Source organism: Jaculus jaculus, chromosome 10, assembly GCF_020740685.1.
Source record: "Jaculus jaculus isolate mJacJac1 chromosome 10, mJacJac1.mat.Y.cur, whole genome shotgun sequence".
Classification (NCBI taxonomy): Eukaryota; Metazoa; Chordata; class Mammalia; order Rodentia; family Dipodidae; genus Jaculus; species Jaculus jaculus.
Window position 1 is genome coordinate 62,623,275 of NC_059111.1, and position 17,352 is coordinate 62,640,626.

At 36.8% G+C, this 17,352-nt stretch overlaps 1 protein-coding gene across 1 annotated transcript in view; it reads left to right on the plus strand.

The window, feature by feature from the left end:
• Vps50 (VPS50 subunit of EARP/GARPII complex) overlaps nt 1-17,352 on the plus strand; it is a 159,690-nt gene that overhangs the window by 129,791 nt on the left and 12,547 nt on the right. Inside the window, exons 21-23 of the mRNA XM_004656224.3 lie at nt 1,060-1,181; nt 7,617-7,697; nt 16,401-16,549. Of these exons, the coding sequence (XP_004656281.1) occupies nt 1,060-1,181; nt 7,617-7,697; nt 16,401-16,549 (352 nt within the window). The remainder of the gene's footprint in view (nt 1-1,059; nt 1,182-7,616; nt 7,698-16,400; nt 16,550-17,352) is intronic.

Here is a 17,352-nt window from a genome sequence, read left to right on the forward strand (position 1 = left end):
AGCTAGACCCTACCTTGAAAAACAAAAACAAACAAAAAAACAACCAAACAAACAAACAAAAACAAGATGCACATGGTGGTGCATTAGTCTGGATTTTGTTTGCAGTACCAAGAAGCCCTTCTCTTTCTCTCATACATAAACATAAAATATTTTAAAACTGTGATTTATGATAATTACATTTTAAGAAAATGTATTTTCATATATAATGTTTAAGTGCATTCTCTTTAGGTTATGTTTCATTATTAATATAAAATTAACATATATATTTATTAAGTTACCTGACATAAACTGAATTCTTAGGTGTGGATAGTAGACACTTTTCTAGAGTAAAAATTTCATTTCTTGTATTGCAGTTAATATGCAATTAATGAGTCATGGTATTTTAATAGTACCAATTTAAAATTTATAGCTGGACTGGAGAGATGGCTTAGCAGTTAAGGCACTTGCCTATGAAGCCTAAGGACCCATGTTCAACTCTCCAGATCCCATGTAAGCCAGACATACAAAGGTGAGGCAGGCACAAGGCCATACACGCCCACTCAGTGGTGCAAGCATATAGAGTTTGATTGCAATGACTGAGGCCTTGGCATGCCAATGCTTCCTCTCTCTCACTTTCTCTAAAAGAAAAAGAGCCAGTAAAATTTATAGCTATAAGTTAAATGCATTTGAGCCAGTACTTGACTTACTTGGAAGACAAACCAATCTGTTTTCAACATTTTATATCTGCACACAAGTAGAAAAAAATTTCATAAATACACTTCTTTCTAGTTAGAAAGGAAACAGAAATAGGGGATTGAACTTGATATTTACAGTTTCATTCACCCATCTTTACTAAGCTTTCATATGCCATTTTAATACATTAGCAAGACTAAATGATATGTGTGTGTGTGTGTGTGTGTGTAAAAATCTATCTGATCCCATATGTAGAAGACAAAGGAATATTGGGCTCTCCCAGAGGACCAAGTGAACAGCCTGTATAACACTTTTACTGTTACTTTTACATTCAATAATTATAGACTAATAATTTAATTTTATTTAATATTTTATTCTTTCTTTCAGGGAAATATATGCAGATGATGAATATCCTTAAGCCCATTGCCTTTGATGTTATCCACTTCATGTCCCAGCTATTTGATTATTACTTGTATGCAATATATACCTTCTTTGGTCGGAATGATTCAGTAAGTTAACCTTGTCAGGAAAAACTTAAAAATGTATTAATTTTTAATGTAGATTTTCATTCTGCATAATATAAAAAGATAACATTATTTTAAAAATTACCCATTAAAGACAAAATTGTTGCCATCAGCTGTCTGCCTAATTACTTTGCATATATATTAATTTTTCGCTTTGACATGTGATAAACATTGTATATTGCTCAAATATTTGACAGAAAAATGGAACATTTTTTCTCACCTTGACATATTGTGACAATGAAAAATATGTAGGTTGTTTTATTTAAGCCTGAACATGTGTATAATGAGTAATAGTAGCTGAACCTTTTTAGGCATTGGCTAACAATGTTAGCAGACAGTGGCAAATTTTTGACAAAATAATTGAAGATTTTTCTTTTAAATTGAGTCACAGAACAATGTTTCTTATGCCTTTTTGGGTTTTCAAAGCTGTTACTAAGCATTTCCTGTTTCACTCTTAGTAGAGAGGAGCATATTAGTCAACTTTTTGACAATTTTCTGTGTAAGTGTATTTCTAGGACATGGGAATATGTCATAGTATTAACTTTTTTATTACTATAGTCCTCTTTTGAAAAACTATGTTTTAATATATATCTACATTGTTACATCCTTTCTGTGATTACCAGTATATCAAAGATACTCTTTCAATAGAGGATCTGAATTTTTTATGTTTCTTTGAAAGAATACTAATATCTATCAGAGATGGTATTAACAGAGAGAGGATAGCCACAGAATTTGTACTGAACACTCAGAATTTAAAAACTCAGTACATAGATATCAAGAGAGGAAGAAATGCTAGAGTTGTGGCTGTCAAAATGTTCTAGAAAAGCCTATTCTTTCTTCTAGACTGTGCCTCTAGGCCAATGTTGTCCAAGAGATTTTGCAGCAAATGGATGTGCTCTATATTTGACTACCCATTATGGATGTATGAGGCTGTTTAGTACCTGACTTATGACTCATGTGACTCAGGAACAAATTTTTTTATTGTATCTAATTTTAGTTCATTTATCTTTAGATATAAGTAACTTCTTTCATTATATAAGTGACTTTCTTGCTCATAGTATACTAGGGTGGGGATATTTACACTGGTGTTCAATAGAACCTGAGACAATTGGCAAAATATGGTTAAGTGCATATTGTGAAAATAACATGCATATTATTAAGAATGGTTATATTATAGAAAACATATTAATATATTTAAAACATTTTTAGTTCTGTTAAACTCTGTTTGAACTAAGTGATTATATTGAAACCATTAGCTGTTAACTAGGGATTTCTGTCTTAGAAGAAGTCAACACCCATGTTGGATTAAAGAGTTTTCATTATGCGAGTCAATGTAAATCTTCTTATCCATGTGGATAAGTAAACATGGCACTTCTTAGTCCTCTTATTAGCACTCTTTAAGAAATTATTTTTCTGTTATTAAATTATATTTAGTATTACTTGATGTTATCTTTAGTGTGATTACTGAACAAAATATATATCTTCAAATAGAATAGCTTTTAATTCAGCCTCTACTATTTGTGTTTCTTTGTCTATAGCTTTCATTGTTGTCCTCTGGAGTTATATTTTCTTTTTCTTTCCCATTGACGTGCTCTTAAAAAGACTCTCCTGTAAATTGCTTTCACAAAGTAGTGAGCACACAGTGGGTACTGGAGGCATCAATTTGTTGTTTAATTATTTTGTTATCCAGTGGATCAGCCTTGCTTTTCTTTCATTAATAAAACTGCCTGTTTGTAGACAGTCTGTGATTGGGTATCTAAAATTGTAAGAGATGAATTAACTTCCACTTCCAGATATGACAGACTAAGACCTTACTAAATGGTATTTCTTATAGAAAATTTAAAAATCTGGACAGTATATAAAAGCCATGTACTTGAAGATTTTGGAGAGAAAACAAAAGAAGCAGCTAGTCTGCACTGAGGAGTTCATGTTGATGGTCTGGTGGAGGAAGGGGGAGCTATAAAAATAAATGCCATCCCTGTGGTTGCTTTTAGTGCAGGGCTCAGGACAGTCCATGTGATACACTGATGTGGGTTACCATGGGAAAGCCTGAAGTCTTTATGCACCAGGTAACCTGAAAAGTGGAGCAGGAAAATTAAAGGAACTGAAAAGAGTAGAGGAAGCTGAGCAGGGAATGAGCCAGGGAAGAGACCCACCGAGACCCTGACTGATGCATGAGCCATGTTTACATGGAACAGAGTGACAGCTGCCCAGTCAAAGAAATAAGTTCTGAATAGAGGCCAAAGCTACTGCACAAGAGATAGTTTACAGTGAACTCAGCCAAGAAAACTGCATGTGAAAAGAAGGGAAGCAGTATTCATAGATAAAAATAACAGTCCAACATTAAATTGTTGATATAATCTGTTTTTAGCCAGCATATGTAGAATCCAAAATGGGGAGTATGTACTTAACTAAAAACAAAATATATCAGACTAGACTCACTTCATTATGCTAGAACTAAAGGCTAAGGATTTTAAAAATATATATGTTATTTGTTTATTTGAGAGGGAGAGAGAGAGAGAGAAAGGGACAGAGAGAGAGATAGAGAATGGGAATGCCAGGACCTCCAGCCACTGCAAACGAATTCCAGACACATGTGCCACCTTTTTTTCTGACTTTTGTGGGTCCTGGAGAATGAAAGCTAGATCCTTTGGCTTTGCAGGCAAATGCCTTAACCACTAAGCCATTTCTCTAGCTCAAAGACTAAGGATTTTAAAAGACTCCTCACTAGAGTGAAACTGACTTCCTTCAGTGAAGTAAAACACAATTATTTTAAATGTATGCACATATCAGCAGAGAAATAGGAAGTTACAGTAATGACAGTAATAAGAAATCAAAGTAAAGTCCTAGAACTGAAAACTATAATTTTAGGACATGAAAAACCAATTACTGATATGATAGAGGAAAGAATATGTGAACATGAAGAAAAAGTAAACAGAATAATTCAAAGTAAAGAATCAGAGAATGATAGCTGGAAAATAAACATAATCTTAGTCTTATAAACATAGATCATTTTGGGTAGTCAAATATACATATAATTAGAGTGTATATCAACATATATGAGAACTGTAACAAGTATGGGGGTATGAAGATATGTAGTTACAAGATTTTTATATACTATATAAAGCACAATATTGTTAACTGTAAATAGACTGAAAAGTCAAGGATGTATGTTATAATTATAGGAAAATCATGAAACTTTAACTGGTTAGTCAACAAGAAAATTAAAGTAGAATTATGGCATTGCATTTATATATAATCAGAAAAATAAGGAAAAACCAGGAATGAAAAAATGACAGCATAACAAGCATAACTAACAATCACATTAAAAGCTAATGGACTAGACATTCAAAAGGCAAAAGATAAGATAAATTAAGGGGCTGGAGAGATGGCTTAGCAGTTAAGGTGTTTGCCTGCAAAGCCAAATGATCCCGGTTTGATTCTCCAGGACCCACATAAGCCAGATGCACAAGGAGTTGCATGCATCTGGAGTTCACTTGCAGTGGCTGGAGGCCCTGGTGTGCCCATTCTCCCTCCCCGCCCCCCCTGTCTTTCTCTCAAATAAATAAATGAAATATTTTTTAAATGATAAATTAAAAAGTAATGCTCATACATAAGAATAAAAAACACATTTAAAAATACACAGGTCAAAACAAATACATGAAAACTATATTTCCATATTAATATTAAGTATGGGATAGTTTCAAAGTTATATCAACATTAGATAAATTAGATTTGCATGCAAATGTATTACCAGAGACAGAAGTACATTTCAAGTAATGACCAATTCTGTGAAAACATAATGATGTGAATGTGATGTGCCTAATAATAACACTTCAAAACCATTGAAACAATAATTGAAAGAATTAAAGGGCAAAAGCAAACACAGTTATGGCTGGGTATTTTAACAACATGTAATAACTAGTGGATAAGTAAGTAGATAGAATCAGCAAATATTTAGAAGATTTGACTATCATCAGGCTTATTAACATATGAGAACAACACATATATTTACCCAACAATGACATGTATACCAGATATACCATATGTTTACAAGTAGGGAACACTAAACATACCTTAATAAATTTTAAAGATTTAAATAATATATAGTATGTTATCTAATATCAGTATAATCAGGTTAGAAATCAGTAACAAGATGACAAGGAAAGTCCTAAATACTTAGAAATTTAAAAAAAAAAAACCACTTATAAATGATTGGGTCAGAGAAAGAATCACACGAGAAATGTTTTGAGCTGAATGACAAAAGTACACAGACTAAAAGGTGTGGGACGCACCCAATGCAATGCTCTGAGGAACACCTTGTGTTAGGTGCCAGTAGCAGAAAGAAAGTTTGCCATTTATGGTTAAACTTAAGAAACTAGAAAAATAAGTACAAATCAAACCCCAAACCCCAAAACAACAAAAGGAAGAAAATAGTAAAGAGGTGAAATCAAAGAAATTTAGAACAAAATGCAGTGGGTACAAAATCTATTAATCTAGAAGCTTAAATGTGAATGAAATTGATAACATACTAATCACATTGGGTAGGTGGAAATTACAGAAGACGGACTATCTATGCCAGTTCTCTAATATTATGACCTCACTTAGTTCTAACTCATCTCCAAAGAGCTTCATACCATGAGTTAATGCTTCATCATGAATTCTGTGGGCCAAAAGCATTCAGTCCTTGACATGGAACCACTAGAATTTATATGCATCACTTTGTAGAAATGGCTAAGGTATGACCACTTTAGAAAGTAGTCTGATAGTTACTTAGAAAAGTAAAACTATATTTATGGTATGAACTAGAAATTTTATTTATTTGAGAACAATAGAGAGAAAGAGGCAGAGAGAGAGAGAGAGAGAGAAAGAGAGAGAGAGAGAGAGAGAGAGAGAGAGAAAGAATATGGGCATGCCAGGGCCTCCAACCACTGCACACGAACTCCAGACACATGCACCCCCTTGAGCATGTGGCTAATGTGAGTTCTGGGGAATTGAGTCTCAAACCAGGGTCCTTAGACTTCACAGGCAAGCGCTTAACCGCTAAGCCATCTCTCCAGCCCCAAGATGCTTTTTAAAAATGCTACATAAGTCTCAACAAAAGACACTATACTGGGCTGGAAAGATGGCTTAGCAGTTAAGGTGCTTGTCTATGAAGCCAAAGGACCCAGGTTCAATTCCCCAGTATCTACATAAGCTAGATGCACAAGGTGGCACATGCATCTGGAGTTCATTTGCAGTGGTGCACCCATTCTACCACTTTCTCTCAAATAAATAAGTAAACAAAATATATTAAAAGACAATATACCGTATGATGCCATCTGTATGAAATTTTAGGAAAAACAAAAGCTGTAGTGATGGTGATTAGAAGTAAGAATGGGAACAGGTAAGTGAAGAGGGCATGAGGACAATTTCAAAGGGACAATTCTATCTTGACTGTTGTGCTGGCTGCAACTCATATGCGAAAATTGTATACTTAAGGGGATGAGTTTAGTGTGCATATGAACAATAAGAGGAAAAATGACATAAAGAAGTATATAAGATCTAGAGAAGATAAAATATCTTGTAAGGTCAGTTCATACCTTGCCATTATCATCGCACAACTTTAGCTTGGGGCTTCTCATGCATTTGTATCTCAGGTGAGAAAAGAGTCACAGTCAGTATGTGTGCATGCTAGCATGTATATTCACATACCACACCTTTATTATCTCTATGAGTATGTTAGTGCAACTATATTGTATGGCTTACTACTAATAAATAATGTTTTTTGGCTCATAGAACACATTTAAACTTTTTTTCCCCAAATGCCTACTTGTCACTATCATTACCTCTCAGTTAAATTTATTTTCATCAATTGAATTAGCGTATAGCGGGCTGACTGGTGTTGCAGGCTCTAGCAGTCCACTCATGGTCATTTGGTGCCATGTGTAGGTTGTTGTGAATGCTTTGGCTTCTTTTGTAATGAATAGACTTCAGTGCTTGGTAAGATTTCACTTTGAACAAGAATTTGGGTTATCTTTAATTTGTGTTGGAAAAAAATGAGTAGTACTACCTGGTGCATAAACATGAATGCACAGCATACATTAATTGCAACAGAGTGGGCCACCTTTACGTATCAGAAATCTTGAATTCTGTAGCACAAGATTAACTTGTGGGAAAGAAATTCTGGTGAGCTGTGTTCTTAAAATTCTCAAGATTGATAAATGTTAGGATGGGCCGCAAGTATCCACAAATAGTTCCTTGGTTTCCTTTTGGGCTAAGATTTGACTTCTGTTTCTGATATGCTGGAATTTCTAATGGTAATTTGGTAACTGTGAATCTAAACATATGAGTGAAGATGCCAAAATACTTTGGTTAGCTTGGGGATGGATCATTTGTAAGATCGCCTTCACACTGATGCAGGCCTTTCTTTGTTTTCAGCTGGAATCAACAGGACTTGGCCTTAGTAGTAGTAGACTGAGAACAACTCTAAACAGAATACAGGAAAGCCTTATTGATCTGGTAAGTAATGAACTGGAATTAATTTACCTGAGTTATATAAAATAAATAATGTAATCAACTGTATGCTAATATACATCTCTCTGCATATATAGAGTGTCTGAGCCATTGTTGTTACTCAAAGTCCATGCATGTAGTAAAACTAGTCACTGAGAATCTGGCAGATCTTTGTGAATGGGACACTGGTATATACTGAAGAGTTACACTGGAAAGTGTCAAAGATCTCTTTGGAAATGGGATTGAAAGTCAAGAGGAAAGTTTGGGTGTAGTTTTCCTTATAGTTAGGATTTCTAGCTCCTGACTATTGTGCCACCCAGTGACATGTATGCTTTAAGAAGATTTCCATAGTGAATACTAGGAACCCCACTGTGGAAGGTCCTCAGTGGAATGGGGGTGGGGGAGAGGGATATAAGAAGGTAACACTAGGGAAATGGGACCAACACATGATTTGTTCAGAGTAAAGTTCATCATTATTTTTTTTTTTAAAGATGATTATGTGATACTGCAAAGGTCACCCTCAGAAGTTATTAAGCTAGGGACTGGAGAGATGGCTTAGCTGTAAAATGCTTGCCTGCAAAGCCAAAGGACCCAGGTTCCATTCCCTGGGACCCACGTAAGCGAGATGCACAACGTGGCGCATACATACAGAATTTGCAACAGCTGGAGGTCCTGGTTTGCCCATTCTTTATCTCTCTCTGCCTCTTTCTGTCTCTCAAACAAATATATAAATACAAATAAAATATTTAAAAAATTATAAACAAATGAAGTTATTAAGCTACTAACATTTAAGAACAAAAGGAAACTTTTTATTGTGATTGGTCACCAGGGTCAGAAGTTTTATGATTTTCTGGACATCTGTCTACATCTACATTAAAACTATGCTTCTCTGAAATTTTCTTTATTCTTTAAATTTACCCAAACAAGCTATCATTTTTCCCTTTTTATAATGTTATATTGTTTCATACGTATGTAATTAAAACTTTTATAAAGTAATAGTAATTGTTTATTCTTTTAAGAAATATTGGGGGGCTGGAGAGGTGGCTTAGCGGTTAAGCGCTTGCCTGTGAAGCCTAAGGACCCCAGTTCGAGGCTCGGTTCCCCAGGTCCCACGTTAGCCAGATGCACAAGGGGGCGCACGCGTCTGGAGTTCGTTTGCAGAGGCTGGAAGCCCTGGCGCGCCCATTCTCTCTCTCTCCCTCTATCTGTCTTTCTCTTTGTGTCTGTCGCTCTCAAATAAATAAATAAAAAATTTTAAAAAATTTAAAAAAAAGAAAAGTTTAAAAAAAAAAAAGAAGTATTGGGCATCTGATCCCAATGCTTGGGAAGCTGAGTCAGTGGCTTAAGAGTTCAAGACCAGCCTGTGCAACAGACTGAAACCCTGTCTCAAAAAAAAAAAAAAAAAAAAGATTATTAAGTGTTATAAAATAAGAAAAGTAAAATACTGAAATAGTTGTTAAATGCCCAGTATATAGCACTAAGAATTAATCATACATAAAAGAAGTAATTCTTATTTCTTGTTCTTGAAATTATATTTTGATGTAGCAGTGAGGCAGATAAAACTATAACATATGGGATATCATGTCAGGTGCTGATAAATGCTAAGTTGGGAAAGAAATGGAGTGATATAATGGAGATCTCTAAGCAGAGTTGAGATTAAAGTGATGTCAGATGAGCACTGTTTGAGCAGAGAGAATAAGCAGTGTCTGTCTCTTATTATTCTGAGAATTTTTTTGTCAGCACAACTATTTGTTTTTCTTTTTCTTATGAGACAGTGAGAGAGAGAGAGAGAGGGAATTGATGTGCTAGGGCCTCCAGCCACTGCACTTGAACTCTAGACGCGTGTGACACTTTGTGTGCATGCACAACCTTGTGTGTCTGGGTTATGTGGGATCTGGGGAGTCGAGCATGAGTTCTTGGGCTTTGCCAGCAAGTGCCTTAACCTCTAAGCCCTCCATCCCTCCTGTTTTTGAGGCAAGCCCAATAGACTGCATCCATTTGTTTTTTATGAGAGACAGTGTGAGCAAGAGAAGGAGAGAGAAAGAGAATTGGCAAGCCAAGGCCTCTAGCCACTATACTTGAACTCCAGACATGCACACCACCTTGTGCACTTGTGTGACCTTGGGCATCTGGCTTACATGGGACCTGGAGAGTCAAACATGGGTCCTCAGGCTTTGCAGGCAAGCCCCTTAACTAATAAGCCACCTCTCTAGCCCCCTATTTTTTAAATTATTTATTAGAGAGAGAGAGAGAGGTATACCAGAGCCTCATGCTTCTGTAAACACACTCCAGATGCCATATGCCACTTTGTGTATATGTATTTATGTGGGTACTGGGGTCTCAAACTTGGGCCAGCAGGCTTTGTAAGCAAGTGCTTTTAACTATTGAGCCATCTCTCCAACTCCAATTAAAAAAAACAAAACACTTTTTTTTTTACAATTTTATATATATATATCATAACAGGATATACTCTATCCCTTTGCGCCTGCTCCTCTTACCCTGGGGTCCTCCTCAGTGGGGTTATGGTATTCATTGTGGGGTCATGAAGGCTTCAGTCAGACCCTGTTGGGTAGCAGGAGGACTATGCCTCAGGGTATTCCTGTCCACTCTGTGGGTTTTACAGTCTTTATACCCACTCTTCCACAATGTTCCCTGAACCATGAAGGCCTGTTGTCAGTCTGATTTATTGTTGAGTTCTCTTTAGCCTCCGGATTTCTGCTTTGATAGGTTTTGATTGGTCACTGTGTCTGTCACCATTGCCTTGGAACTGTGTGTCAGGCTAGCAGTAAAAGCGCTATTCATGTCACAGCTTTCTCTGAAGTTTTCTCCCGGGTGCTGGGCAGATGTGGTAGAGGTGGCAGGTATTGTAGTGGGAAGTTGGCTATCTTCTTGTCTTACTGATGGATCTTGCTTCTCTGTTTTCTTTGCCATCTGTAAAATAAAACAGATTCCCCAATGAAAAGTTAGAGCAGCTTGTGTACGCAAAATGGGATATGCAGTTATTTGAAGGACTTTTTGCTATACAAGCCCACTCTTCCCCAGAGAGCAGTGAAGGCTTCTTTCTGACTGTGTTTTTCCTGACGATAAAATTCTGACTTGATTTCTAGTATCAGATATGAGCTGTCACCCACATGTCCAATCAGAGAAGAGTTGATTACCTACAGAGGCTATTTGCTCCTATTGTATAGGTGTGTATAACTTGTCTGGCTGATTAGTTTTGTAGTCAGCAGGGTCCCATGCTTATTCATGCTGTTGGTGACCATTGGCCTCCAGTTGCTCCCATAGGGCTTTCCAGCAGTATAAGGGCTAGCCAGCAGTTTGCTTTCCTTTTGATTCCATCATGGTATTCCAACATTGTGTGACCATGGCCTGTACTGTCTTTAGCAGTGTGATCTTACTATTTAGTCTTGCATGTAATCAAAGCATGACTATTTTTAAGTAAAATTTCCCATCAGTATTTGCAGGTAATTGGTTTCAGAACCCCTTCCTCCCCCCTCCTTTCAAACAGGACAATTCATATGTACTGTGCATTATTGTTACATATAGCCTACACATATCATCCTGTGTACTTTGTATCACCAGATTACTTATAAGGCCTAATTCAATGCAGGTGTTCTGTAAATAGTTGTATTCTTTTTGACATACTGGCAAGAACATGTGCAATACTAATGTATTTTCTTCAGTTATTTTTGATCTGAAATTGGTTGAATCCGTGCACAGAGAACCTGTGGATATGAAAGGCTGATAGTACAGTCATCATACTTACCTTGGCTCATGACATTTCTTTAGTAAATGTTTATAGAGAATATGAAAAAAAAACTATTCCTAGGATCCTCATTTTCTGTTTCAACCTTTTTTAGCTTTGCTTTTTATAATCCCTGATCATCATTTTCATATAAAGTTTTCTTGTTTGACCAGCCTTTATTATTTTTACTTTTTCTTAAAATCCATGGGCTTTCAGTCTCTTTGGACATTTTGTTTGATGCTTAGTGTGACTTTGACCATCAGCTCTTATTCTATAGATAATAGTGCCCAGATAAAGGTCGTCTAGAATGCCTCAGGGATAGTGGGTTGAACTTCATCATTAAAATCATTCCATCTGGCATTTCTCTATGGCATCTGCTAGTTACGGTTTCAGATTTGATCCTCAAAGCATGGGTTTACTCTTCAGGCTTGCTCATGTAGTGTATAATGACATAACACAAGTAAGTAAACAATGGTGACCAAAGTAGTTCTTTGGGAAATGCTGCCAGCTGTCTCCCTGAGAATGAGCTATTCTTGGCCTCTGCCTGGCTTCTGTGATCTCTGGCTGAGTTTGTTTCTTGAACTGGTGTAACTGTCAAATTTACACTTGTATACTTAAAAGCACTATACCTTCACTCCCCCAGTAAATAGATAGATAGCTTTTTTTGGCTTGTGTCTTCTAAACATATCCCATACTTAAGTTCTTATCCTTACCATCTCTTAAGTGAGAAGACGGCCCACTGGGTATGAAGTCCATGCAAGCCATTGCTCCTCCTGCACTTTGTGAGGCACCTTGTGGGCCCTGTGGTAGGGCTCTCCAGCCCTCCCTTCTGGGGAATGACACTTCCCTCTGTATAGCACAAGTTTTCTGGAAATTGGGGAATGAGACTCATTTTATAGCACAAATTTTCTTCATTTTATTTTATTTTTATTTTTATTTGACAGAGAAAGGGGAGAGGGAGAGAGAGAATGGGCATGCCAAGACCTCTAGCCACTGCAAACAAACTCCAGACACGTATGCCCTCTCATGCATCTAGCTAATAATGGGTTCTGGGGAATTGAACCTGAGTCCTTTGGCTTTACAGGCAAACACCTTAACCACTAAGCCATCCCTCCAGCCCTCTTCATTCATTTTTATATTGTCATTCTGCCAAGCTTTGGCTTATTATTTTGGAAAATCTGTTGTTTGCTTTAATCTGATACTTTTTAAAATTGGTGTATCTACTTTTTTCATGAATTTGTACCCACAGTAGCAGAGAACATTAGTGGATTCAATACATTGCTTAGATAGTAATTTATAGCTTAATATAATATATAAGAGGAAATAATGTTTTATTTCTATATTTCCCTACATGTCAGTTAAACTCCTAAATGCTTTCCTCATAATTTTATTTTCTCCATATAAATCTTCTAATATTTACTTTTAAGATTAAAAGGCAAAAAATGCACAAGTTGGTACATATGTCTGGAGTTTGTTTGCCATGGTAAAGGCTCTGGTACGTCCATTTTCTCTCTCTCCTTACAAATACATAAAATATAAATACATTGAAAGGCAAAATGGAATCATTTTTATCTTTAAAATGCCACCTAATATAATATATCATGTCAGTTTATTTTAAACCAAGAAAATTGACTTGACATATAAAAGAAAACTCCAAGAGGTCTAATTTTGGAAAAGTAGGAAAATAAGTTGGTATTGCTGATAAGAGCACCAGAATTTTTAATCTTCCATTTGGTGATGCTAAACAAATTATATGTTTTAATACCTTCAATCAACTTTATAGTCTTTATTTTGATGTTTTTATTTTATTTATTTGAAAGAGAGAGAGAGAGAGAGTCTGATTTTCATATATAGATGGATGGGGGAATGGGCACACGAGGGCCCCTAGCCACTGCAAAGAAACCCCAGACACATGTGCTACTTTGTGCATCTGGTTTTACATAGGTACTGGGGAATCCAATCCTGCCTGTCGGGCTTTGCAAGCAAGTGCAAACTGCCGAACCATCACTCCCGACTTCCCTTTTGAAAAACATTTAGTTATTTATGAGAGAGAAAGGGGAGATAGAGAGTATTTTGAGTTTTTGAGACAAGGTCTTATATGTATCCCAGGCTGTTCTCAAATTGGTGATCCTCTTGTTTCAACTTCTTGAGTGCTGGGACTACAGGTGTTCAGCAGCCCACTCTGCCTGAGTTTTCAGTAATAAAAAGTGTATTTTAAGTCTTCTGTCTTCTGCTAAACTGGAGGAAGTCAGAAGTAGAAAGTATATGAAGAGGGGCATGCTAGAAAGAAGGGATTCAGTGTAAGCAGGAGATGGAAAGAGCATAAAGAAGTAAAAGGTGGGGATTATGATTAAACTACATTATATGTATATATGGAAATTGTCAGTAAAATAGTATCTTAAAAAGTATTAAAAAGAATTAAAAAAATTTCCCAGAAAATTCATAAATACAAATTTTCTTTGTAGTGGTGGGTTAATGGCAAAAAAAGCTAAAAGCTTGATTTGTGCTGCGTGTGGAGTCAGATTTCAGTTCAGGCTTCCTGTTCCAAGTGGAAACACCACTCCAGTGTGGAGCTCTGCACATACATGCTCTGTAAGCGCACACCATTTATTTATGTCAGCCTGACATTTCTGTCACCCTCTTGCTCACTGAAGGTGTATTTTGTTAAATGTAAACACAGATCTTTAGCCTTTAAGCAAATAATTGCCAAAATTTTAGTGTCTAAAATGCCAGTGTGAACTGGGAACAAAGGAAGGCACTATAATGAAACCCTTTGGGACTAGGGGTGATCTCTGTTTCTGTGGAAGAGCTTTGCAAACAAAGGGCAGACTCAGCACATTTGTACTGAAGGGACCAAAGCGGTAGTTAGGCAAGTGCTTTTGGTCCCTGTTGCCATACTTTCAGATAGCACATATTCATCGAATTTATTCTCTTGTTTGTTTTTTTCTTGTTAGTTTCTCTGGAAAGTTTTTGGGATTGTATTACGGTTTTTCAAGGTAGGGTCTCGGTCTATCCCAGGCTCACCTCAAATTCACTATGTAGTCTCAGGGTGGTCTTGAGCTTATGATGATCCTCCTACCTCTGCCTCCCGAGTGCTGGGATTAAAGGTGTGACTGGCTCTTACAGAAATTTTTTTTAAAAGTAATAATTTTTTTGCCAAGGCATTGCAAGAAAAGGTACTACAATTAAGCTAAGATTATACTTTCTGCTTCTCAATCAAATTCATTAATATTATAATATTATTTGCTTATGAAAGTTCTTCATGGCCTCACAGAGTGAAGTGACTTTGAAATTCTGTCATAAGCAACATTGTTGAGAATCATTTGAGAACGCTGTTCTCACAGACTTGGTTTTTCATTGTTTTAATTTTTTTGTTTTTGTTTTTGTTTTTGTTTTTTGAGGTAGGGTCTCACTCTAGCTTAGGCTGACCTGGTATTCACTAGGGAGCCTCAGTGTGGCCTCGAACTCACGGCAATCCTCCTACCTCTGCCTCCCGAGTGCTGGGATTAAAGACGTGCGCCACCACGCCCGGCTCTGTTTTAATTTTTTTAAATTTTTGTTTACTTACTTGAGAGATAAAGAGACGCAGAGAGATGGGGGGTGGGGGAGAATGGGTGTACCATGGCCTCAAATGAACTCCAGACACATGCACCACCTTGTGCATTTAGCTTATGTAGGTCCTAAGGAATCAAACCTGGTTCCTTTGGCTTTGCAGGCAAGCACCTTAAATGCTAAACCATCTCTCCAGCCCAAGACTTGGTCTTTTTATAACTTTTATAATGCAACCATGATACTACCTCCCAAAGATTCCATTTCTCTGATGTTGAATGTAATAACCATTAAGGCAATTAGTTTGGTGACATCAGTATCCTAAATAGCATCCTATCATGGTTGTTTCCCACCAGGAAGTTTGGTCACCTAATTAATCACTGTTGAACCTTGAGTGATGGGAACTCAGGCTCATAGTTTGCTGGTTCTGGTTCTCCACCAGCTACTCCAAGTAGCCAATCTAGCACTAATTTCTTACTACCATGCTCTCCAGCTGCTTATACTATGAGATGTATTTCTGTGAAGTTCAAGAGGGTACATACTATGTTAGAAATCATTTGAGGGGCTGGGGAGATGGCTTAGCAGTTAAGGCACTTCACTGTGTAGCCTAAGGACCCATGTTCGATTTCCCAAAGGTGAAGCAAGTGCAGGGTTGCACATGCCCACGAGGTGGCGCAAGCATCTGCGCACCAATTCTCCCTCTGCCTCTAAAATAAAAATAAATAAATAAATATTTTTTTTAAAAAAGAAATCATTTGAGAACCATCTTCCAAAGCTGCTCCTTGTGGCTACTGGGTGTAATAATTGAGTAATGCTAAGTTCCAAGTAAGCATGGTGTCCAATAACGACGAGGAAATGGGAAGTCTAATGAGTTTCCTCACCACAGATAAGTGCATCACTGTTGTCTGCTCACTGTTTACCTGCTCAGTGGCTCTCACCTGGACAGTGCTGAGGAGCCCAGCCCAGCACACTTCCTGGACATCTCTCCATGTTCCTGTCCTCTGCTCACATTGACCATCTTCATTCTCATCAAAAACCTGCCCCAGACATGTTCTGTTTTAGTTTGTAACTCCACTCTTGTCTTGCCTTTGTGGAATTACATATATCAAGGTTACATTGACTAAACTTTGGGTATGAAATGGCTAATCCCACTCTTGTCTCTGAGTAGCAACTGTCAGTTCATGAAGGTCCCTTGTGTTGGTTTTAAGTCATGAGCATAGTGGTGGATGATATATGGAATCATTTTATTTTAGTATGAAAAAGAAAATTTAAATTGTAACAAAACATAAAAGCAGGAAATGAGTTACAAAACATAAATATAAGTGTAATCAATGCATGGCTCTTAGTAAAGTAACTGTACTTCTGTGACTGTTAAGCTCATGGCTTATTATTATTTGTGTGTGTTCTATTTTCAGGAAGTGTCAGCCGATCCCACTGTCCCGCTCACAGCAGCAGAAGAAAGAAAGGAGAAGGTACCCAGCCCACATCTCAGTCACCTCGTGGTTTTGACATCTGGGGATACATTGTATGGGTTGGCAGAGAGAGTGGTAGCCACAGAATCCTTGTAAGTTGTTGAAGTAGTTACTTTGCCATTAACTATTTAAGGAACATAAAGTACACCATGTCTGGCTGCATGTTTCTATTACCACTTACATATTTTTGAACAGTCCATACTGACATAGATTACCAAAGTTGATTTTATTAAACGGCATGGTTGCTTTCCAGTTATATTAATAAAAGGAGAGAATATTTTAAGTTTTTCACTTTAGCAATATGATCCTTGCTTTAAGTGAAACTTTAAAAGGCATATGTTATACTTTGTATTGCCCTGATGGCAGAGGAATCTGGAGAAACTGTAGTTCTGTCGTTACTGTGACATACACTTTGCGCTCAGCATCAACTGGAATGCTTTTGACCTTTATTCGTCTCCAAATTTGTTAGTTCATTTAAAGCATATAACTTCCAAGAATATAGTCCAATATTATTTAAATATTTTTGCATGCATAATAAAAATTCAGGAAAGCCATTGTTGAGTGGCAGTGCATCTGCAGGCAGTAACCTGGAGTGCATGTGTGTGCCTCTGTGAGTTAACGTTTGCTGCATGATAGAAGTATTTGGTTCTTATGAAAAATGTCACTTGTAAAATCCCTGAGCTCAAGAGTCTTGTATATATTTGAGTAGGATCTCTAAAAGAAATTCTAATACATATATATGCATATATGTATGTATGTGTGTGTGTGTGTGTGTGTGTGTATGTATGTATGTATGTACACATATATATTTCAGTTTATAATGTTAGCAAAGTAGACTGAGAGTCTCATTTGAAGTTGCTACCCTCAACTCCCACTCACTGACAATGCAGCATTC